The sequence below is a fragment of the Perna viridis genome, chromosome 5 (assembly GCF_037379345.1).
Source record: "Perna viridis isolate PV_CMFRI_1.1 ecotype Kerala chromosome 5, ASM3737934v1, whole genome shotgun sequence".
In the NCBI taxonomy this organism is placed as follows: domain Eukaryota; kingdom Metazoa; phylum Mollusca; class Bivalvia; order Mytilida; family Mytilidae; genus Perna; species Perna viridis.
Genome location: NC_142449.1, coordinates 20,599,050 through 20,625,869, shown reverse-complemented (window position 1 = coordinate 20,625,869; position 26,820 = coordinate 20,599,050). Strand labels below are relative to the sequence as shown.

General features: G+C 32.0%; 1 protein-coding gene across 6 annotated transcripts in view; it reads right to left on the bottom strand.

The window, feature by feature from the left end:
- Positions 1-789: 789 nt before the first annotated feature.
- Positions 790-26,820, bottom strand: part of LOC148616450 (uncharacterized) — a 66,861-nt gene continuing 40,830 nt past the window's right edge. For 3 of the 6 annotated variants that reach the window (XM_088583504.1, XM_088583503.1, XM_088583500.1), the window contains exons 5-7: positions 24,313-24,423; positions 21,160-21,255; positions 790-10,026 (exon numbers count right to left, since the gene is read on the bottom strand). In XM_088583504.1, the coding sequence (XP_088439630.1) occupies positions 10,022-10,026; positions 21,160-21,255; positions 24,313-24,423 (212 nt within the window). In that variant the 3' untranslated portion in view covers positions 790-10,021. The remainder of the gene's footprint in view (positions 10,027-21,159; positions 21,256-24,312; positions 24,424-26,820) is intronic. The other 3 variants (XM_088583502.1, XM_088583501.1, XM_088583499.1) reach the window with 1 other exon arrangement.

The window sequence follows — 26,820 nt, the reverse complement described above, 5'->3', positions numbered from 1 at the left end:
GGAGGCTAAATTGCCCAACCCTACCCAACTCTCCCTATTTTCAGTAGCAATCAAATTTGACAACCCTATTGTCCTTGTGTCCCATCCCATTTTTCATTTCATGTTCATTTTGTCATCCATTTCATGTTCAATGCCTGGATATAGCTGAAATATTGCTGCTTGGGCATTAAACACCAACAATCAATCAAATTTGGCCCCCTGCATGACCAAACATTAGAATTAAAAAAATTGATATGGTAAGTTTTTCTGTTGTAATAAACGAATGATTTAGCATGTTCAACTATGTTTTTAAACACATCATCTTCCAATGATTGAAAATATGATGTTCCAAATTTGGCAAAAATGACCCCAAATTATTATCGATTTTTTTACTTTGACACTTTGACAGGAGTCCAAATCAGTTAAGATATCCCTGGGTCACACTGGCAGACACTTTAAAATAAAAAAAATAGTGTTGAAAATTGATATAGTGAAAATATGGCCCATTTTGAACCTAGTCCTTTAGTCAAACCCTGTAAATTGTCCCAAATCACTGAGTGTAATGAATCATACACTTGATCAGTAAAGCCTTTGTGATATATTTACATACCAAACATTAGTACAAGTAAAGTGAGGAAAACATTTAAATGACTGGTAGAAAGACGGAGTGCATAACTATTCTCCCCTTTTGTGATACATCACTATATAATTGATCATGATCAGAAAAAGAACTGAGAAGTAATTGAACATCTGTGGATGCTGTTAATTAATGTTCCTTCCCTCCTGTTGAGACCAATAATAAAATTTAACTCAGGATACGTTAAGCACTTTATTTAGAATACAAAATCAAGAGTAAATGGTTAAGCAACAATTAAAAATAACAAAGTTAATCACACAAACACTAATAAAAGTAAATTATTAAAAATGGATACACTAATGCCACCTTGATAATTTTTATCAATATGACTGCTTTCTGCAAGGTTTCAATGCTGACCTCATTATCATCAATGCACACAATAAAATTCAAATTATATGTCTTACTGGTTTGGCCAACCCCATCACAAAGTATATCATCAGTGTCTTACTTGTGAAGCAGGGCTGCTATATTTTTATAACTTATTCCAAAAGCAAGTTAAACAAAAATATAATTGTAAATTCATATATTTCTAGAGGCTCTGTGTAGCCTGAATGTTTGAAATTAGTGGTCCTTTCATGTGATCAAGTGGAACCAAGTGCAAATAATTCAAAGTAGTCACTGTATGTACATAGCCCTGCCACCTGATGAGCCCACATGTGTCACATTAACAGTGGATATTTTGTGCACGGATTGAGTTCAACAACCCTATCAAGATTTAAAACATTTGTACCTGTGGTTTGAAAATTGCTTAGGAAGCCTCTGGCAGTCATCTAGTTAGATGTAAAGGAAAAAAATAGATCTTTTGTAGAAACACTTCCATACATCATTCGTGCAAAGTTTGGTTAAAATTGGACATTAAGTTTTCACCAAGTTGAATGTAAATGGACAAAAGCATCAGATACAAAGTGATAGCATAAGATCATTTGGACCATTGTTCTACATGAGTTAAAAACTTAAAAAAAATCTTTTCTGAGCACCAAACAGCCAAAAGACACCACGAAACACCGGTAGACATTACTGGCAAGAAATGCAAATATTTTTTTATCTAAGACCTTTTATGGGGCAATATTTACTCAACAGAATTCAAGAGAACAGTTGGACAGTGCCATTAATAAATTATCAGTTTCACCTATATCTGTTACCAAATCACAATAAAATGCCTCAAATACAAATATGGACACTACAGTCAAGCTGGACACATCTCTGAATTTTTATTGTTATTCAATATTTGACACACCATGAGTTTCAAACACAACTGAACGTGGTTGTACAACATAAAAAAAATGACATTTACCTACATTATGTATTCCAGTCTTAAATAGAAATTCTAAAAAAAAACATTAGTACATGGTTACTAAGTAAGTTCATTGAAAACTTCTTAAATCTGCATTTCCAGGAAGCCCAAAGATAAGTTTTTAATACAAAATCAAGTTTGAATTTGGACCAACTTGAAAAAATGGCCCAATATGGAAAATTTAAATTCTCGATAAACCCAAGAATTCAAAAGTTTTTTTTGAAATCAATAGAAATTGAATTTTGAACTTTTAATTTAGACCTTGGTGTGACCACTTGCATTGTGAGGCAAAAAATAAAAAACAGAAATGTATAGTTAGATTCCAAATGTCTATGGACAGTAATGCTCACAACTGACACTGTCAAAATATTATACCACCACAAGTTCTTATATGGTACAAAAAACTTTAAACATTTGACAGAAGCAGTCAGATTGAGGAAATTATACTCATGGATTCAATATTGCATTGAGATCCAAAGTTGGGTTTTATAATAAAACTCTTACATCTGAGGAGGTCTAGTAGTGATCCTTATATGTTGTTTAATCATAAACACTTAAACACTAAAATTTACACTATTAGGTAAATGTATATGAAAAAAGGAATATCCGACCTAAAGACTAGAAATATCGTAGGAAGAGTATATAAATTATAGAATATTTGTTGTAAGTAAACTCATTATAAAGATATATTAACATAGGCATATATCATTTACTTTGGTTTTTATCATATTACATAAATGTGTTCTTTTCTATGGACCTAATCACAATTTTGTTACTTTGTGGATTTTTTAATTATGGGATTTCAAGACAGTATAAAAGTCTAAACACCAATGGTAACTTTATGTTCCTGTAGGTTTTTGATTCTGCTGCCTCACCAAAACATTAAAACTACAAAAATTTGTACCCAATAAACATTAATTCTTCCAAAAAGTTATATCTATTCACAAGTTAACAGTTAAACCCATTTGGAGATTCTGTGAAAGTAATTTTGAATACAGAAAACCTAAGTTTTATTTCCAAATTTATTATTACAGGTAAGTAAATATGAATAATTCAATGTATAATTTATCTATTGATCAGCTAACAATGTATCAGAACATACTGGGTTTGGATGGATACATAGCTATTTAACAATAGCAGAACGTCTGCACTGTTCAATATTTAATTGTTGTACCAGTGGGTAACTACAGATTCATTTTTCAGAAATTGAGAAGAAACATTGATAATTCCTTTTTCCTTAAAGAGCTATGATTCTAAAGGATAGCTTTAACCATAAACAATAACTACACAACAAATAATACAACTATATAGTACACTATATCAACTTTCTTATCAATACAATGTGATTCTTCTTATACCAACATGTTTGATCCTATCACCAATACTTAAAAAATCATTCTAAAACAATTTGTTCAATAATTAACACAACCTGCAAACTTAATTAAAAGTATCCACTACATTAAAAACTTTTACAAAAATAACAAATTTCCACTGTTAAAATGAACAAAAGATCAAAACATTTCTAACAAGTAATTGTTTTGGACACAACCACCTATTCCAGGATTTAGTGAACCACTTTTAGAAATTGGACAGTGGTTGTATTTTTTTGGAATTACACATTAAGCATTACATCATAACTGTAAAATTTATTTTACAAATGTGAAATGTTGATTTCCTACCATTTTTTATTTACTAATCAATCAATAGTAAAATCAATAGGCCCATTTAATTTAAAATTAAAGAAATGTAATAAATTTAACCTACTGCATATTAGGATTCCTATGAAATATATTTTTAATCATTAAAACATTGCATATAACCAAACAACAAATGCAAAGACCAAAATCAGATTGCCCTCCATGCAAAAATATAAAAACACTGTATTATGGCACAAAATTGTATACAATATATACACAATGCATGAAATATAAAATAAAATTATTGAAGAGAAGTGGGGAAAAACATAGACTTGAATTCAGAAATTAAAATCAATAAAAACATTCTTAACTAGTCTCAAAACATTTCAGTTAAAACTCAGACTAAAATAAAACAGAATAAACACCTAATCACAAGTTCAACATTATTTTAGTATAACATCATAAGCTGATTAGTTAAGGCAAATTAAACTGATGGAACTCCAATCAATTAAGACCTTTAATTTTTTTGTCTTATCTGTGAGGTAGTCAATAAGCATGCCCAACATATACTTCAGAGTTGTCGGGCTCAGGGTAGAACAAAAGAATTTTCCTGGCAGAAGTGTATATTGGGCATGCACAAAGACTTTCCCAGAGTTAAGACAAATGGGTCTACTGTCTTGCATTGCAACCTTTATGCTCTAGCTATATATAAGGGAACACTACACACACTTCTGGGTAATAATTACTATGATTAATAAAGCCATCTTATTTTAAAAATTTTAAAAATAGCAACTACTGTGCAGAGGCTATATCAAGATACATGTATATACCATTTATAGTTTATATTATGTATACCACTATAGAGTTATATATTTAGACTATCTGGCAGTTTTGTGCTCATTTCCCATGTACAATATCTGCTTATATAGTACACCAATAGTATAGAACTTTCAAGAGAGAAAATGGTATCTCAACATGTAATGATTATATGTTTTCAAATCTGATCACTTTTTTATTTATAAATGACAGTAATTAATTATCTACTGTATCAAGAAAGGGTTAATGGAAACTTTTTCACCTTTTTAAGCACAATCATTTCTTTGATGTTTGTCTAGTTTTGACTAAGATTTTAAGTTTCCCTGTTAAAATGAATCATGTACAAGTATACTTTACTGAACAAAATTCATCTGATTGTCTGAGAAATTTAATAAGCATATCTTCGAAAAACAAAAAATAATACAGAATATCAATTTCTTGCCTTAAATGCATTCTTTTCTACAACATACATTTTTTTTCTTTTTAAGTAAAAGGTTCAAATCAGAAAGATTCAGAAAGAAAAATTTGATTTCATGCTTTGAGCAAACAGAAAACTAAACAACCATAATTTTAAACACATAACATTTCTTTAGAACATTTTAACAAAAACAACAATCAAATCAATAAAAAGAGAACAATCATACAAGACAAACATTAAATATGCATAGTTATATACATTAAGTTGCTTATATTCTTTATAATCAGTGTTTTCTAATTTTTTTCAACAGCATACATGTTCCATTAGCACTACAAAGTCTGAATTTAACATGACTTTTTTGGGAGAAAACACTGACTATAATACATCTATGATGATATTCTAGAAGGTGGTAAGTATGGCACCATGTAAAAATCATGCAGAGGATGATTCATCAATTATCAACATGTAATATTTTATTTTAGCTCTTAATATGTTTGGTGTGTTCAATAATGCATTTGAAAATTCAATTAAAAGTTATAAATTCAAAGATTATATAAGAAGATTTGGTGAGAAAATTTCTTGGTAGAATCTTAAGGAGGTAGACCTAGGGTAAGGGACATAACTCTTGAAATCAGTGATATGTTTATATCATATTCAATTTCACCAAGGCCTTTCAAGCTCTCCCTTGAAACAGAATGAAACCAGTCCAAGTTACTTTGATGCTTATAACAGATTGATGTAGAATGCTGAATACAAATGTTCCAATAATTTGTAAAAATTGTGTCCCTTGACCTAGGTCTACCCCCCTAAAGACCTACTAAGCATATCTTCTACCCAAACTTTTCAATTTTTATACACATAATTTTTTATGCCTAGTCCTACTGAACGGTTTTCTGTAAGAATGTTTTCTGTAAAGGATACCTTGAATGCATGATTCTTAGTTGAAGCTCTTATTAATACATGCACTTGCAAATATTATAGATTTAGTTCTGCTGTCAGAATGGATGATTGCTTAAAACTTGAAAGAAAAATGAGAAATGAAGGAAATTTTCAAATTTTCAAAAGTAGTTTAAATGCATATACAATTATCTAAAAAAAATCATAATCAAACACTACATAATAGGCAGACAATTTGAAATATTGGAAACAAATCTATCATGTATACTGCCAAAAAGAAACAACTGTAGTAAAGCAGATTGATCATGTCACCAAACACATGGCTTTTATGTAATAACCAATTCAGGTGGATTGAAGTAAGAGAATATTGAAAGGGAGATGATGTTTTAAACTTTAATTCTAAGATAAGAAAGACCCATAACATTTCTGGACCTTTATCACTATATATGCATTAACACTAAGCAATAAAAACAATTGTAGTGTAGGTACATAGCATTGCCTAAAATATATACTACAGAAACAAATAGTTTCACAGTCACAGCTTGATACATCAGCAAAAGTCAAACCCTGAAGGATAAGAATTTGACTAGGATCAAAGTGGTTATTTTTTGGCCCCTTGTTTTTAAATGGTTCCAGTCAAAACCTCCAAAATAAATCCCAACCTTACTTTGGATATGGCATCTTTTGGTAAAACTTTAAAGCAATCCATTCCCTTTTACTCAAGTTTTCATCCAAAAATCAGACATAATACTTGTTTGTGGTCCCTTTGTGACCCCCTATTCTTAATTGGCTCATGTCATAACACCAAAAATCAATCCCAGTCTTCCTTTTTGTGAAGTGTCACATTGTGGTAAAATTTATATGAGATCCATTAACTTTTACTAAAGTTATTGTCCAGACAGAAGAAAAATGCTACTTTTAGAACATATTTGATCCTAATTCCAAAAAAGATTCATGTCTTAACCTTAAAAAAATCAATCCAAGTCTCCCTTTGGTGGTAGGGTACCTTGTAATACAATTTAAAAGAGATCCATTCATTAGTAGTCAAGTAATTGTCTGGAAATCAGGAAAATGCTGGTTTGGCCCCTAATTACTAAAATGGTCAAGTTTTAACCTCCAAAATCAATTCCAATCTGACCATTGTGAAATCAGTGATTATTCCACATATAAATTGGAGTCAAAATAAGGCTGTTTCCCGATGCCAAAAGCATGATTACTTTCCAAAATTTTCCCCTAAAATTCCAAAATCCTGCAATTAATTTGCTTTTGATATGACATGTCAAGTCTGTGCTCACCAAATAAGATAGAAAGTTTTCTATTTAAACTCTAAAATTTTTGTTTCCGTCATTTCTCATCTTTTGTTAAGAAAGATGTCAATTTAGTGACTTATGTAACCAGCTGTATGATAAAATATATTTGTCTTACAAATTTCCCAGTTTGTTGTATATATTTTGTTATTTTTCCCCAAGTTGAAAGGGGCAGGCAGAATTTAGAAACAGTTGAAAAATCACTGGAAATAAAATCATAGACATTCCTATGCATTTATTGGAGTTTATGTAAGTAAATTCTATGAAATGCTTGTTTTTGGTCTCTAATTCTAAAACTGTTGAGACCATGATCTCCAAAAATAACTGACCTTCCATTTGTGGTTTGGAACCTTGTAATAAAATTAAAAAAAGATCGACCAACTAATATTCAAGTTATCACACGAAAACCAGTTGACAGTTGGTCAGAGTTAAGCTGCTACTAGACCCCTTCCAGCAATGGTGATGCAGAAAAAAAAAAAAACAAATGTTCCATATGATGGTACCAATAAAATAGGGAGTGACTCCTTTTTCTGAAGGCAAATAATAATGGACATTACTTATAACAGATATGACATTGTTATGCCTGTGAAAGTATAAATGAATATGCATATATAAACACCCTGATAGTATCTGTAATTGAAGTTTAGTCTGTGTTTCAACATGGGGATCTTTGTGTTCTGTATTGGAATTTAGTTTCTGCAGCCTGCAAGCCAAATAAGGAAAAGATTTAATGGAAAATCATCATCTCAAAATTTACTTGCATTAGTCTTATATCCTTTGCAATCACCTCCTTCTCAATTTACTAAAGAAATCCTTATTCACATCTTTTCATGTTTAAAATCATTTGATACTGACATCATCATATTACATTACTTTGAATAGCAATAGACAGGGGTCAGCAGTACTGCATCAAACATCTTACTTATAACAAAAGTGTGCCAGATTAAGCAAAATTTGAACAATATTGGTTCAAAACTATTTGACTGCTAGGTGATACAAAAAAGTGACAAAAAAAATGGCATAGTTAAGCATGATGGAAAATATAGGATAATGTTTTTCAATTTCTCCATAATAAGAGGTGCATATCCAAACACTGTACAAAGTTTGAATAACATTAGTTCATTTCTTTTTTGAGTTCAAGACTACACAAAGTAGGTACCATCAACAGCATGAAGTGATGAAATATTCCAAAAAAAGTAGGAACAAAATCACTGAATTCCTCTATGATCAGAGGTGCACATCTTCAGTATGTATTTCAACATTGTGCAAAGTTTGAATAATGTTAGTTCAATAATTTTGGAGTTACAGATTACAAAAATTAGGATCCCCTAAGCGTGACTGAGGGATGGACAGACAGACTTGCAGCATTGAATGGCTTCCAGACCTGCTTCTACTGTTAATGATGCAAGCAAAAATGTGCATATGGATCAAGTTCCATTACCTAACATTTAATTGCGGTTCCATAGAAAAAAAAGGTTCTGCCACAATTGAAACCATTGGGCAGACTAACTGATAAAATAGAATACAGACAACAAATCTATGTAAGCATTAACTCATCAAAGACAATAAATTAAGATAACAGAAGGTACCTGATGATTCAAAGTTTGATAAAGATTGTTTGTAGTCACATACACAAGTAAAAGTAATGAGCAGGAACCACTACTTTCCCTGAAAAGGATCTGACAATGAATACTTTAAGATGACTTTGAAGAGTTAACAGACACAAAACTGCTTACTAATAATTTTCAAATTAATAGTATATGAAAGAAAAGAAGAAAAAAATCAACATTACGTGAGAAAAAAATATCTTCTTTTCATATCCAGGTAACAAAAACAATACTGTAGATTCAGAAATGTGTCATTGTCATTTCAAAGACTTGCTAACAGAATTTATAGAGCAAACAAATAGTCAATTTCATGGCAGAGACACCATAAATTCTTAATATTTTTCTTTAGTATCAGTGTTGCATTACATGCTGGCCTAAAACTTGTGACTTGACATTACAAAAATTCTGAATGTATGGTACCATCAAGCAGCAGGACTATCATTTTTTTTGTTTTCTTTCTAAAAATGCACTTATTAGGAGACAGAATATCAGTGACGCCTATTTATATAGATATTCTGAAACATTTTCTATCATTTGGTAATGAACTTTTTTAACAAAGTGAGTGTAACATAAAGTTTTCCATTTTCCCTTTGTTTGAGATGTCATCTATAACAAAGTCATTATTTAAGTCCAAACAGTTTGGTTCCTCATAGGCAAGACCTAAAAACATAATATGATTTTAAGAAATTTAGAACATGAACATGCAAAAAATGAAACTAAGGTATTAATTAGAGTTGAGGATAATGTGAGGAGTATATTAATAACATCATACAATTTTACTATATGATAATGAACAAGAGTAAGCCCAAACATAATAATTAGGATTACAGGATTCATCACATAAAAGCTGCAAATCTTTAAAAGAATTCACAAATGACAGATATTTCATTACACTATGGACATCTTTTTATGAGAACAGAATAATTCGAAAGAATGCCAATATAAAGTAAAATATAAATAAGAGTAAATTCACTGGTTTAAAAAAGGTACATTTTGTGTCCTAATCTAAAAAATTTTTTAAGATACCCTTTCATCAACTTGATCGACTGGAAAGCTTGAATTTGACAAAATATCAATAAACCTTGATAATTTGTTCATCATATAAAAGCTTAAAATTATAACCATAATTAAATGACTGCACACAAAAACTGAGAAAAATGCTGTAAAAGTGTTTTTAGAAACTAAGCATAAGCAGTACTACCTTGTAGCACACTTCATCAAAAAACAATAAAATACCCTATTTATTTTTTAAATGGCTAGGAATAAAGATCGAAGAATCATTATGCAGGTATTTGAGTACAATACAAAAAAATGTTTTTATTCTTAATTCTGCCATTTCTCCTTTCTTCTAGCCAGTAGTTGTTGGCAAATGTTAAAGGAAATGTCTGTCAGATGCTCCTCTTCACTCCTTTCATAAATCTTTCATAGTTTAAGCTAAAATATTTGGAATAGATAAAATCATTATCCAAACATAGTGTCCCAAAACAAGTAAACCAAAAAGAAATGCTATCATTATGGTGAATTGAGTTAATCATCACAGTGTGTGATTTCTGAACACCAAACTACTATAACTTGTTGACACAAAGTCTTTCTTTTGGGCATGTTTGTATTCAATTTTTTAACTAGAAGGAAGCCCTGTTTGTCACAGGAGCCCCACATCATTTGTTAGTAGTGATTTTTTTTTGGTAAATCAAATGTGTCTGTGAGATACTAATGATGCCCCCGCTCGCTAGATTTGCCAAATTAAGAACATGTTTATTTTTGTATGAAGACATGGTTTGCAGATTCAGAAAGGTTATGTACTCTTGGTTGATGCAGTAAATATTTGGTATGTTAGGCTAAGCACTGCAAAAATACTTGCAATGAGAAAGAGGACTGATGGACGGACTGATGGACTCATAAAAAATGTTAATACCCCCAATAACAAATCCCTAACTTTGTTGCTTGAGGTATATTTATGATAAAAATTACGAAGTCCAACTATCACCCAGTCCAGTAATACTCCACAAAACTAAAGATCCTATGACCTTGCAAACCATCATTATGTGTAGAAACATGCAGCAAAAATATTTTGGAAGTTAAAAAAACTACAGGAGGAGATAGCCGGACAAACCAACTTCTGATGAAATGACTTAGTGTAACTATCACTAATTTCCGTAATATTTCACAAAAATCAAAATCCTTTGGCCTGTAATATTTCACGAAAATCAAAATCCTTTGACCCTGCACACTTTCAACATCTGTAGAAATATCCTGTCAGATATTTTAGATGTAGTTCAAAAACTGTACAAAGAGATAGCCAGACAAGCCACGATAATACATAATCTGGACGGCATGACGGACAGATGGATGGACAGGGGTAAATTAATATGCCCCCCCCCCAACTGTTTGTCGCAGGGGCATAATAAAGTCATGAAAATTGATGGCTTGAAGTTTTACATATTATTTGAACTTCCAACATCATCATTACTAGTATTCAGGTTGGTGGTTGTCTTTTCATGCAAAATATTCTCTGGAACTTGTTAATGCAAAACTTATTGCTTCAAGTCTTTTCTATTGAAAATCCGGTTAAGCAAAAATCAACAAGGATGTGTTTAAGGTTTCTATATAGTCAAACACTGTTATGCTCTGTACAGAACAGGGCCAAAAAGAAGATTTTGCAGATTAAAATGAAATACTGATATTTTTTACCCTAGTTTAGTCATTGTATCTTTGCATTTTATCAAAATCCATTCTTGTTATATTCAAATTGCTCAAGCTGAATTCCCCTACTGTTAGTGTCATAACACCTAAATCCTTTGGTGTTATGGAGCTTAGCTTCATTATTTTATCAAAATCTAATTACTATAATATTGAAGTACTGGTAATCAAATGTCTACAGATCACAACACAGACAACAATGACAACAAAATTTCTGAGATCATATAAACAATTTATAAGTGGAGAACCAAAGGATAAATCAAATTGGTTTTGTCCAAATCAGCTGTTTGAGTGTAGAAGAATGTATCCATGAGGCAAAAATACAAGACTAGAAACCCATATATTAAATTGGAACTGTCATGTGATCAGTATCAGTACAAAACTAAGCAGCTGATTTATGATGTTCTTAAGTAACCTCACCCTTTCTAGATTTTTTTAATTGAAAAGAAGTGGAATAAGTTGGTCTGATATTTTTGTTAGTTGGCAATGTGCATTGCTCAATAACAATAACATTGACATCAATTGAAAAGGACACATGATATTGACTTTACAGAGATTGTTTTGTTTGTAAACACAATATAAGTTTCATAAAATACATTTTGTAATGCATATACAATAAAGCCCTATTGACACTATCAAAATTTTTTGATAGATTTTAGAAAAAAAAATTTGCAAATCAGTGTAAACATACACAAAAATGGTTCCTTCTCAGAGAGGAAGACCATATTTCTATTTTGCTTTGCCAATTGGTTTGCAAAGATCTCATTAATAGCATCTTATCTTTCACCATGATGCTCTTTAACTTTGCTATTCCTAATTGAGACTCTGCTCTGAACTTCATCCCCGTGTGGGAAACCATTTTTTCCCCAACTTGCCATTCTGGCCAGTGGAATATTAATCTTGCTAGCCAAAAAGAAATTCCAGTAGCCATTTTTTGGTTTTTTTTTCTGTACTATCATCTGTTATCTCTTGGATTTGACTATCTTCTGTTTTTCTTCTTCTTTCTTCAACTATCTTTTCATTTGTTTTTAAATTAATCAAAAACTTGTCCATTTTCGAATATTCACTCCCATGAAGTTTTTCATATACTTTACAGTAACAAAAGAAATACTCCATTTCTGAACTCAAATTTTTTATGAAACAAAAAAGTGTTTATCACTTGCTTCTTGTTCATTTTCATTTTGACAATAAACAACTAATATGCAAGGTAACATATCTTAAATTACCAAGATAATTTGGTTTGAATACTAATACGAGATCGGGACCGTTGCGTACGTTTGGCACATCCCATTTAACGGAAATTAAAATGGCAGATCGTAAACAATACTTTACAAGTCAATAAAGTTGTGTATATCATGCCAAAATTAACTAGACATATTCAAGCTAAATTTCTTAAAATGTAGGGAACATATTTTTAATGTATGATGTTAAGGGATGTTTTACTAAATAACCTGTTGGCTGGATAACTTTCCACAAAACTTGCCAATCAAATGATGGTTGCTAAATTGACGGGTGTAAGCTAATGAGGACTTGCTAAAATACACATCTACTCATATTCGGCGAGCTAGCGAGCGGTGGTTTCCCACAGTCATCCTTATTTCATAATAGTCCAAAAAAATTTTACTTTTCCTTCGTTAACTTGAGGCCATTACCAAGCTTTGTTTTCCCATATTATTACCAAGTGTATTTGTATTGTAAACAACAAGAGGCTCCTAGGAGCCTGCATTGCAGACCTGGTTGAATTTTGCCTTAAATTAAACAAGAAGTTGTCCAATAATTTTGACTTAAGAAAACTTTGATAAGACTTGTCATGAGGATCATTTCAGTAAATGAAAGTCTAAATCTATCATAGTTTTCAAGACATTGGCTGAAAACTGTAAAAAAAAAACCTGTCACTTTCCCCTGGCAAGGGCAATAAGAAGGCATCTGACAAATTTTATGCTTGAAGACTTTTGTAGTCCTAAAAAAATATCATTTCAGCTATTGAAAGAATCTGGCTAAACCTAATGGCTTTGGAGATACATGCGAAAAACTGCTGTCTGACACCTATGTTCTACTTTTAGTAACAATGGCCATGTTTTTCAATGGATCAAAAAACCCCACTTTAATTCTATGCAGGATATCCCAATGAACACTTACACCGAGTTTTGTTTCAATTGGTAAAATAGTGTCAGAGGAGAAGATTTTTGAAAGAAATAACTTTAAAAATAGCAAAAAACTTTGAAAAAGGGCAATAACTCCAACATGGCTTAATAGATTAAAATGAAAATTTGACCGCAGATAGATCTCATCATGCTGAACACTTTTACCCCTTCAGAATTTGGATAAGCCTAACCATTTTGGAGATATATGCGAAAAACTATTGTCTGACCCCTATGTTCTATTTTTAGCAACGGTGGCCATGCTTTTCGACGGATCAAAAATTTCCACATCAGTTCTATGCATGATACCCCAAGGAACAATCATACCAAGTTTGGTTCCAATTGGTCCAGTAGTGTCAGAACAGAAGATTTTTGAAAGAAATAACATTAAAAATAGCAAAAAAACGTCAAAAAAGGACAATAACTCCAACATGGCTAAGGTCTAACCACTTCCGGGTCAAATGGCCACCCCCCCTATGTAGTACCAAAAACACACTGAACCTAGACATATGCATTGTAAGTGCATTATTTGTGTGTATTATGATTAAAAGTAGTCAAAACAAAGCTGAGAATGTGTACTTTAAAATCATATATGTAATTAACTACAAAAGTGTATGAATATTGTTTACATGTGTGAGTAATTTGCCTCCATGCTGTCAGTTAGCAGAACAGGTAAAAATGTGGATTTTCAGTATTATTTATTCAAGTAAATTTTGTGAAGAATTTCTACTATCATCGTACCATTAGCATAATGATTTTGGAAGCCTTATTTTCCAAGCTTCGCAACGGTATGCAGCTTTAAGATGTCATTTGTCCTGCCAATTCACAGTGAGACTTTGAAAATTACTTTTTTAACATGTAAAGTAATGGAAACGTTAGAAGTGGTTAGTGAGACCTAAACAGATTAAAATGAAAATTGACTAAATATAGATCTCATCATGCAAACACTATTACCCAGTCAGGATTGGGGTTTACCTAACCGTTTTGGAGATATATGTGAAAAACTACTGTCAGACCCCTATGTGCTATTTTTAGTAACGGCAGCCATGTTCTTCGACCGATCAAAAATCCCCACAGTAGTTCTATGCAGGATACTCCAAGGAACATTCATACCAAATTTGGTTCCAATTGATCAAGTAGTGTCACAGGAGATGATTTTAGAAAGAAATAACATAACAAGAGGCTCCCAGGAGCCTGAATCGCTCACCTTCTTGAAATTTGCCTTTCAAAGACAATAAATTAAACAAGAAGTTGTCCAACAATTTTGACGAAAGAAGTCTTTGGAAGGACTATTACAAGATCTTTTCAACAATTGAAAGTTTCTTTTAATCTATCATTGTTTTCAAGATATTGACCGAAAACTATTAAAAAAAAAGAAATTTTTCCCCTTTAAAGGGCAACAACTCTTACAAGGAGTCTGAAGACTTTTGTAGTGCTAATAATATGGATCATTTCAGCTATTGAAAGAATTTAGATAAACCTAATGGTTTAGGAGATATACATGTATGTGAAAAACTACTGTTTGACCCCAATGTTCTATTTTTAGTAACGGTGGCCATGTTTTTTGAAGAATCAAATCCTCACATCAATTCTATGCAGGATACCCCAAGGAACATTCATACCAAGTTTGGTTTCAATTGGTAAGGTAGTGTGAGAGAAGATTTTTGAAAGAAATAACATTAAAAATAGCAAAAACTGTTGAAAAAGGGCAAAAAATTCAACATTGCTTAATGAATTAAAATGAAAATAGATAGATCTCATCATGCTGAACACTTTGTTTCCTGGTCAGAATTTAGTTCAACCAAATGGTGTTGGAGATATATGCGAAAAACTACTGTCTAACCCCTATATTCTATTTTTATCAACAGTGGCCATGTTTTTGGACGGATCAAAAATCCCCACAACAGTTCTATGCAAAATACCCCAAGGAACATTCGTACCAAATTTTGTTCCATTTAGTCAAGTAGTGTCAGATGAGAAGAGTTTTGAAAAATTGTTAAGGATGGATGACGACGACAACGCCAAGTGATGGCAATAGCTCACATGGCCTTCGGCCAGGTGACCTAAAAATTATCAGAAAAATGGCTACCGACAACAATCTTTCATCAGCACCATTCATCTGTGCAACTGGTTAAAACGGTCGTAAAATGACCACCTTAAAAATAAATTCAATTCTGCCCGTCAACTCAGAATATCATGTTTATCTTATGGATAGCTTTTATTTTCATTTTTCTTTTATAATTGAAGAAAAAAAAAAACAAAAAAAGCATTTTGACCCTTTTTCTTCTATTTTTAGTAATGACGACCATGTTTTATCAAATTTTGTTGCAATTGGTTACAGAGAGTTGTACACATTAAAACAACAACAAAAAAATCTGTTACAGGTGTCATAAATCCTACAACAGGCAACAAATCATTTTGAAAATTTTGGTAAAGGTCCAGCTACTGACAGTGAACAATATTACTCTCCATCAGAATTCAGCGAAATTCAATGGTTTTTGAGTTATTCATTTTGATCCCTTAGTTCTATTTTTAGTAACAGTGGCCATGTTTTTTCATCAATCAAAAATCCAAACAGTCATGTGCAGGATACCCTAAAAAACAATCATGTGAGCTAAAAATGCAGGCAGAGATTTATATATATATATATATATATGTTGGGGTTTAACGTCCGAGCAGCAATATTTCAGCTCTATTCAGACATTGAACATGAAATTGATGATAAAATGAACATAAAATGATGATGAAATGAAAAAGGGATGGGACACAAGGACAATGGGGTTGAGAAATTTTGATTGCCACTGGAAATCGGGAGATGTGGGTAGCGTCGGGCAATTTAGCCTGCTGTGGCGGAGCCCTATGGTTCCTACTCCGGGAGAATACCACAGTCGGGTTCTTTAACGTGCAAGGAACGTGGCATTTTTCCCAACACGGTGCACCATTATGGTTTGCGGTCAGGTTTTCCGTATTATAGCCTGACAACCCCAGCATGCAACACGCCAGGGGTACCCCATTCAACCACCTGGGGCACACATCCCAGTTGCTCTGTGGGCAAAGCGCCCTAGCCCCCGGCTAGGGTTCTGAGCACTATTTAGTTGCCTTTTACGACAAGCTTAGTGCTGCTGCAGGCCTATTCCTTTAACACCCGGACCTGCGCGGGGCTAGTCGAACTTAATCTGTAACTTCTCATAGTAAGACTACAAAATATAAAGTCAATTGGTAAAAGCATTACAAAAAAAAAAAGTGATGACAACTTAAAATTCACTGATATTTTTTAAGTCCAAGGGCCATAACTTCCGTAAACATTATTCAACTGTAAACAAAGTCGAACTTAATCTGTAAATCTTCATAATTAGGCTACATAACAAAAACAAACTTATTTGGTAGGAGCATTACAAAAAAGTGCAGAAAATGTGGACGGATGGAAGATGCCTGGCATTTCCATGTCCCCTCGCCACGTGTTGCGGGTGGTGGGGGGATGGGAGATAATCAATCAAAGCCTTCCTTTTTTTGTGATGGAACCTTGTGTTACTATTTCATAGAGATTAAAACAAAATCACACATGCTTTTGTAAGGAAACCAGATGTCAGAGTCCCTTATTTATAAATGGAATGTCACAAGCCTATAAATCTATCTCAATTTGTCTTCTGTGACATTGAAGAACAAGATTATAGAGACTCAGAATATTTATACTTGATTTATATAGTTAAATATTGTAAATTGTTATTTTTGATCCCAGTTCAGGCCCTCATTCCCAAATAGTTTGGGTCATAAGACCTAAAATTGATATCAAGCTTCTTACTGTGGTATGGAACCTTGCCATGATTTTTTTTATCCAGATCAACCAACTACTATTCAAGTTATTACATGAAAAAAAAATGTGTTTTAATTGCAAATCTTATTAGATACATCCATCATCATCTTTGTGAAAAAGGAACATTTATTAACAAGCTTAAAAATGTAAAAGTAAATTGATCAATTTTTTGTCCACAATAGGATGAGAACATCTTCATTGAGTATTTACAATTAAACTATGTGTTTATTGTTGTTCGTTGTGCCTACTTAAAATGAAGTGATATGGTCTTCCAGATTGTATTTATAAATGGTTCCTGTCAGAACCCTAAAAATCATTGCTAGCCTTCCTTTCTTTGTATGGCACCAAGTGAAACCATTTCAAGGAAATCCATTCACTTATTGTCATGTTATTGCCAAAATATAATTAAAAAGTTGGTTTTAGTACCTAATTCCTGAATAATATGTTAGAACTCCCATAACCATTCAATGCCTTCTTTTTATGATATGGCATCTTGTGAAACAATTTCAAAGAGATTCATATTCTTTTTACTCATTGTTTCTGTACTTTTTTGGTCCCTATTTCCTATATGAATAAGTTGAAACCCCCAAAATTAAAGAACCTTAGTGAGCACACTAACATAAGACAATGGTCCACATATTTGACTCGAATAAAAAGTATTTGATAAAAAAAAGAAAGTTCAACGAGCCTAAATTCATAAAAAATCTCAATAAAACATGAACTTGATCTGTAACTCATAATGCTGCATTGTAGACTCACATACCATGTAACTAAAAATATGCTGAAATATCTGAAAGTGTTGAGAAAAAAAAATGAAAACTGTTAATTTTTTGAAATTTGCCAAGTCCAAGGCTGGTAAATTCAGTGCAAATCAGCAAAGCCGATTGAAACTTCACTTGATCAGTACCTCACCTGGTAGACTCAAATATCAGAATTCAGCTCAATATATGCAAGTTTTAGAAACATGAGGCTCACAGGAGCCAGAATATCTCACCTGGTTAATTTTTTGTCTTTCAAGGGCAATAACTCTAGCAAGGAGTTGTCCAACAATTTTGCCTCATGAAGACTTTGGTAGGACTTTTCATAAGGATCATTTCATCAATTGAAAGTTTCTTTCTATCTATTATAGTTTTCAAGATATTGGCTGAAATCTGCTAAAAACCTCATTTTTTGTCCATCAAGGGCAATAACTCTTACAAGGAGTCATCTGACAATTTGGATCCTATGCAGACTTTTAAAGGCCTTATAATAAAGATAATTTTTGGCAACTGAAAGAATTTGGCTTAACTTAACAATTTTGGAGGTATAAAAGAAAAACTTCTGACAGACCTCTTTGTCTTTATTTTTAGTAACAGCAGTCATGTTTTTGCACAGGGTGAAAATCCCCACATCAGATCTACACAGATTACCTTACGGAATATTCATATTAAATTAAGTTCTTATTGGTCTGGTATTTCATAGAAGAAGATTTTTGAAAGAATGAACATAAATAATAGCAAAAAACATCGAAAAAATTGTAACAAGTCCAACATAGCTCAACAGATTAAAATGAAAATTTTACCAGAGATAGACTGTCATCATGCTGAACACTTTTACCCTAGAATTTGTCTAAACATAATGGTTTTGGAGATATATGCAAAAAAAATTGTCTGGGCCCTTTGTTCTATATATATAGTAAAAGTGGCCATGTCTTTTAGAAGGATAAAAAATCCAGCTATCAGTTCCATTCAAAATACCCAAGAAACATTCATACCAAATTTGGGTCTGAATGGTAAAGTAATGTCAGAGGTGAAGATTTTTGAAAACAATAACAAAAATATTAGCAAAAAAGGTCAAAAAGGGACAACATGGCTTAACAGATTAAAACAAAAATTTGACTACATATAGATTCCACCATGCTGAACACTTTTAACCATGACCCCTATGTTCTATTTTTAGTAAAAGATGGTCATGTTTTTCAACGGATCAAAAATCCCCAAATCAGTTCTACACAGGATATCCCAGGTAACATTCTTTCCAAGTTTAGGTTCCAATTGGTCACGTAGTGTCAGAGGAGAAGAGTTTTGAATGAAATGTTATCACAGAAATAAGTCTCGCCTATTCGATATTGTCAATATAATGGTGTGTTAGTTAAATATTATTTTTCATGTTGCTTTCATATTTTGTATCATAATATGAAATTACAAAATTATCATTTTTGTGTTACCACTACAAAAGGCACTAGGGGACAGATGGATGAACAAGCTTCATAGTGATCAATTAAGTTCCCTTTGAGTTTCCTTCATATAAAAGTAAATGCAATGAAAGAAGTACCAAAAAACAAGAAAAATCATAAAAATAATACAGAGCACCTTCATTAAATCACCACCTTTTGGACCAGGCTAAATTGTGGCCTTATACATGGTTGGGGATATATATCGAGGGAATAAATTGTATAAAATCTATATAACTTAAGGAAAATTGAACTTCAGAAATTTATGGCAATAAAAGAGGGACCACCATTGAAGAAGAGTGTTGTAGCAAGGGAGCACTGTAAATCCCTTCCACTCATGCAGTGGATGGAATTCAAATAAATATGTCTACATGAATTATAAGAAACCTTAGTGTTAAACTTTTAATGTTAAATTAAAAGTCAACAGACCATAACTGCGGGGGTATTTGCATAACATTGGCATGAATAAGTGAACTTATAAGAAAACTTTACATTTAATTTTAACATTGAATTTTATAAGTCAACAGACCATGACTGCGGCGGTATATGCATAAAATTGGCATGAATTTGTAATGCTATGATAGTAATGCATCTGTACACCAAATATCATTGACCTAGCATAAGGGGTTCATATTTAAATGAATTTGTCTGAAAAATTAACGTTAAGTTTTTGGACTCCGTCACCGGCGTCACTGTTTCGCCTTCTGTCGCAGGCAATACCAAAATTGTTAACGACAAAGAACGACCATGGATGCTAAGTGATGATAATAGTTCCTGTGGCCTTCAGCCAAGTGAGCTAAGAAAGGCTGGAAAAAAATGACAGACTAACTGATGGGTCAAAAACATACTGTGGGGAATTAATCTAAGCCATCCTCCGATGGTACAGTACCCAAACCGATCTGTGCAACAAAAATTGTGATCGGTCATCGATCACCGATCAGTTTCCGGTCAATCATTGATCTGTCAAACCGATCTATTTAAATGGTGATCGCATCATGTGACCACAAAGCGGTCAATGTATTTAACGGTTTTTGTTGTTTTCTTGGTCAATTTTACACATATTTATATAATGTAATATATTTAAACATCAATTAATACTTTTATTTTACATTTCTTTTATTCAAAACAGATCTTACGTCATTTTATATAACAAAACTGCGATCAGATCGGTCAATGGTCATCAATCCCTCAGCGACCAATCATTCAACGGTCATCGATCCATCAAATCTATGCGCGGATCAGTTCAAGGACTGTATTACACCTTGTTGTACAATTTCAAAAAGACAGATTTAATTATAGTCAAGTTATACTTCAAACATTATGAAAATGCTTGATCCTCTAGGGCAACCCAAATCTGACCATAATGGTATTGAATATTTTGGAATAATGATGAGACATCAATCAACTTTTATACTCAAGTAATTTTCCAAACACAAAAATGTCTACAGATGCCATTGCCATTGCCAGTTGCAATTACTTTTTATTGATTTTATTTTAATGAAAAGAAAATTGTGTCACCTGTCAAGTTAAAACTACAAATAATGATTGAATTGGCCATCAGTCACAATCTCTGATCCACACAGAGAATAAGAACCAGAATCAGCCATTTAGACTCCATTTAATAAATGTATAGATCCATGCAGGAACTGAATAGCTTAGTTTACACCTAAAAAAGATTTCTTTAATAATGCTCAACTCACCCTTTGTAGAGATACAGTAAAATATAAGAACCACCACTAAAACCACTGGGAGGGTTATACCAAATCCAATAAATATGCAAGTATAACCAATGCCTTCTGAAAATAAAAATATAGAAAGCATAAGTTAAACAGTATTTGTAAACCATACCGGTAATCAGAGTCAGATACTGCCTTTCTACATCATGAAGACAATAATAAGCATCCAAAAGTCAACACCAACTGGGTCATCTTTGAAAAAAGCTCAATGTTTTAAACATACTTTAAAGATTAAAATACAGTTTTTTTTGTTTATACATTATAAGTGACCATGTAAACCTTATATAGTTTACATTATATCGGTCAACCCAAATCACACTTCCAGACCTGTATCACATCCCTACTCCATACACATTCTAGTGTATTTAAAGTATATGATATAATGCATATGATATGTCAAAATCTGTATCACATACCATATCAACCCTTGACCTATATCAACCTTCAGGGCAGTGGCCCGAGAGATAATATAGGTCAAGGGTTGATACGGTATGCGATACAGATTTTGACATGTAACATTCAATTTATATATGTCAGAATTTAGACGGCATTTTTATCCAAAAAGGAGGCCTTTTGCGCCAGTTTATTTTTTCGATTTTCATAGCTAATTTGCACCAAAATATTAATGAGGATAAAAGGTAAAACTATATACACTGTTCCTTAAGCACTAATCGTTCTGATTATATCACAAACACTTTTAATATCAATTTTTACTTCATCAATGGCTGAAATTTGTAACTAAGAGTATGCACAAATTGTTGCCTATTGAGTTCTCCGGACAACAATGAGAAAAAGTTTCCTTCTCAGTAATTTTTCTCGTTTGAATGGCTGGAGCACTAGTACTTCTCAGCTTCACATATGTTGTTGCTTGTATTTTACGAACAAACATCAATGGATGTGAATTGTAGAATTGCTCGTTATAATGGACATGAAACGCTTCAGGACCGTTGTTTGTATGGCGAGCAGTTAATGGAACCTTTCCCCATGTTGTAGGGAAAACATAGCACTGTTGTCAATATATGTTGTCAAGGCATACTTTAGTTGGAAAACTTTTCAACTGCATTGTTACTTGGCATGTATGGAACAAGATCCTCTGCAAAGCTATCACTGACATCTAGTACAAGAAAGACTAAGCCGAAGAAATGTATCAGCCATTTACCAATTTCACCACCATAATCCTTGTACTCCTTAGAAAAGCCAAGACTGTATTTTTGTTATGTTTCTTATTTTTAATTTATTCATTTCTAACTCATTTTCTTTATTTTATGATAGTTTTACTTTAGATATTTACCTTTTTTAAAATTTCATTTCCTTACTTGTATTTGGTGCAAAAGGTAGTCTTTTTCTTGTGGAAAAGGACTACACAGAAAAAAATGTTTTGGCGCAATTTTACTACAATTTTTTATCCAATTGGCGCAAAAGGACAATGCCCATTTAGACAACTACAAAACGTCCCCAGGACATAATTGGTACCTGTATTCTTTTGTCAGTGTGATAAAATAAAGAATTATATGGCAAGCCAAAGTGGACAAAAATGAGTTTTCTAATATCAAAATAAATTGTTTTCAAATTCATTTTCTAATATTACCAAATTCAATTTGTAATATTACTAAATGTGTGATATTTTGTTACATAATTACTAAATCAGGAATTCTTAATATTACAAAATGAATTCGAATATTAAATAATATTTTCTGATATTAAAAAATGATTTTGTAATATCACAAAAGTATGTTTTCTAATATTACAAAATAAGTGTTTTCTAATATTAAAAAAAAAAAAATTTTTCAATACGGTGTATTACAAATTTCGTTTTCTAATATCACAAATTAATTTTCTAATATTACAAATTTAATTTTTAATATCATAAAACCCTTTTTTAATATTAAAAATTCAAAAGAATTTCTAATATTAAAAAACATTTTTTTATATCAGAAATTGATTTTCTAATATTAGAAAATGAGCAATATTGCAAAATCAGTCACATTTTTAAATATTACAAAATGATTTTCTAACATTAAAAAGACATAATTGAAAACAACAAATGCAAAGTGATTTTTTAATGTTACAAAGTCATTTTCTAATATTACTAAATATGTGATATTTTGTAATATTACTAAATCAGGAATTTGTAATTTTAGAAAATGAATTTTTAATATTACAAAATATTAATTTTTGTCCACTTTGGCTTGCCATAGAATTAGAAATAATCGCTTTATTAATTTTCATGCAAATAGACCATATAATAAAGGTAGAAAATACCTAAACAATCCTTTTTGGTCATGTTGCAAATTCAGTTTAAAAATATGTTTTGTACAATCACCAAAAAGTGTTTAGTATCATGAAAAATAATATGCTTTGCACAGCTAGACACAACTGCCGAGGTCATACCCTGAACAGTTGGGGCAAGTATGGAAACACAATTTCAGGTTAATAAAGCCTTGAATTTTTATTGTGATTAGACATTTGACACAGAATAAGAATTTGACCACAATCAAAGTTGTCCCTTTTAGCCCTTTGTTATTTGGAAGATGTGCACACTGTATTTCAAAATAGAAACGCATAATATGTAAATGTTTTCTTATTTTTTTGTTTTTAAGAACATCAACTTCAGAATTTCAATAAGCTTTGGAGGAATTCCTTCCAAGCTTCATTACATTGCAAGCACATGATGTTCAACTGAAAAAAAGTCCTTTAATACTAGAGTGGTTGTCTCATTCATACATTATTACAGTAGAACCCATACATTTTGTAAAATATGACACAAAAATGTCCCCCCTAAAAACCCCCATGGGGATTTTCAAAAGTCGCCATGAATGGAAGCTGCACTTATAAAAAAAGTGTGACAGACAAACTGAGGGAGAGAGGAAAACAACATGTCTCCCCACCAAAGTAAGGGGAGGCATAACATCATTTAGATCTCTTCAAGCATCTCAATGAAAACTGAGTTACACAGTCATAGTCAGTGTAAAAACAAATGAAAGATAAGAAATGGTACAAAACCAATAAGCACTCTGTACTTAGTGTGTAGAATTTGTACAGGACAAATAAAAAAGAGCTCAAAAACAATTTACAAATGCTTTGGGCTTTTTTTATAATTAGAAACAGAACACTTACCTTCACATAAACAGCTTAATCCACCAATTAGCACTGTAGAAATGGCATCCACTACCAAACCCACTACACCTGATATTGAAGTGATTTTAAGTAATTTCTCACTTAATTTATCTGAAAAATAACAAATATATGTATGTTCCATTTTATTACCTATTAAAAGCAAAATTAATAAAAGAAATTAAAACTAAGCTTATCATGTCAATAAATATATATAAGATATTTGCGATTACTGCAAATATCAGTAGATATATTAATACTGGAAATGAAAATGCCATGTGTAAATTCTGATTACAACAATCATGGAATAACATGGTAAAACTGTTTAACACATACATGCTGAAATACAAGACAAAGTATAAAAGTGCTGAGTCAATGATGGCAAAAAAAAATTAATCATCATTGAAGCAAAAGAATTGTCATCTGTGTGTGGATAGTTTTTTATACAAAAAAAATCAGTTGCTAAGTTTGACCCATCTAGTTGTACATTCTTAACTAATTTTTAATTGTTCAAACTTTTATTCAAAGTCTTGTATCTTTTTTGTCGCATAATTCTGACAATTAGAGTTCTTTTCAAGAATTTAATAACAACTTTTGGCAGAGTAATGGCCCTCAAATCTGTACTATGTATTTTCCAACTTCCTTGATACCATAAAGGCTCCACCAAGTGCAGCATAATAAGAGTCAGTTAAACTCTGTTCACTTAGGGCAAGTGTGGACACAATATCAATTTTTGACACACTTAACATAGGGACTTGCAGTTCATTAGGGACAAAACAACTTTTTTGGAAACAACATTGTACAATACTTTGAAATTCAATTTACAAAAGAAGTTCTGCTTTCTGGTTGCTTTCATGGATCTCATTGTACCTCAAGGTCTCGAAAACAATTAATGATAGAGTAAATTTGCCATATGGAAAAAAAATAAAAAATACGTTCTTCCAGAAAATGGTTTTAAAGATTCCTTTGATCCCTTGTTATGCAAAAACAGTGAAAAACATTCCAATACTACTTGAAATAAATGGAAACAAACTTCTGAATTAAACAAGAAACAAGACGCACCCAGGAGCCTGAACCGCTAACTTGGTTGAATTCAGTCTTTCAAGGGCAATAAATTTAACAAGAGGTTGTCCAACAATTTTGACTCAAGAAGATTTTGGTAGGACTTATCATAAAGATCATTTCAGCAATGGAAAATTTCTTTCTATCTATCATAGTTTTCTAGATATTGGCTGAAAACTGTAAAAAAAAACCCCGTAATTTTTCTCCTTTCAAGGGCAATAACTCTTATAAGGAGTCGTCTGACAACTTTAATGGCTGAAGTCTTTTGTAGTCCTAAAAATAAGGATTATTTTTATTTGAAAGAATTTGGCTAAACCTAAGAGTTATGTAGATATATGCAAAAAACTACTGTCTGACCCTTACGTTCTATTTTTAGTAACTGTGGCCATGTTTTTTGAAGGATCAAAAAATCCCCACATCAGTTCTATGCAGGATACCCCAAGGAACATTCATACCAAGTTTTGTTTCAATTGGTAAAGTAGTGTCAGAAGAGAAGATTTTGGAAAGAAATAACATAAAAAATAGCACAAAACGTTGACAAAGGGCAATAACTCCAACATGGCTTAATAGATTAAAATGAAAATTTGACCGCAGATAGATTTCATCATGCTGAACACTTTTACCCATGTCAGAATTTGGGGTAAACCTAACCATTTTGGAGATATATGTGAAAAACTATTGTCTGACCCCTATGTTCTATTTTTAGTAACAGTGGCCATGTTTTTCGACAGATCAAAAATCCTCACCCCAGTTCTATGGAGGATACCCCAAGGAACATTCATACCAAGTTTGGTTTCAATTAGTCAAGTAGTGTCAGAGAAAAAGATTTTTGAATGAAAGAAATAACATTAAAAATAGCAAAAACATTGAAAAAGGGCAATTACTACAACATGGTTTAATGGATTAAAACCAAAATTTGACCAGAGATAGATCTTATCATGCTGAACACTTTTACCCCATCAAAATTCAGCTAAACCTAACGGTTTAGGAGATATACATGTATGTGAAAAACTACTGTCTGACCCCTATGTTCTATTTTTAGTAATGGCGGCCATGTTATTTGACAGATCAAAAATCCCCACATCAGTTCTATGCAGGATACCCCAGGGAACATTCATATTAAGTTTGGTTCTAATTGGTCGAGTAATTTCAGAGGAGAAGAGTTTTGAAAAATTGTTAATGACGACAGATGCCAAGTGATGGCAATAGCTCACAATAGCCAGGTGAGCTAATAAAAACCAGTCAGAATTAATAGAAAAATAACTATAACCATTTTTATTTTATTTTTTCGAGCATGCATGGACAGACTTTCATATTTCCAAATATCATGATACAATGATACAATGATTATTGCAATGATTAATAATAACAATAAATTCACTATTTTCTTCCAAATTCTATTAAAATGACAACACTGGCAAGACTAGAATTGATTTGTTAGCCTGAAAA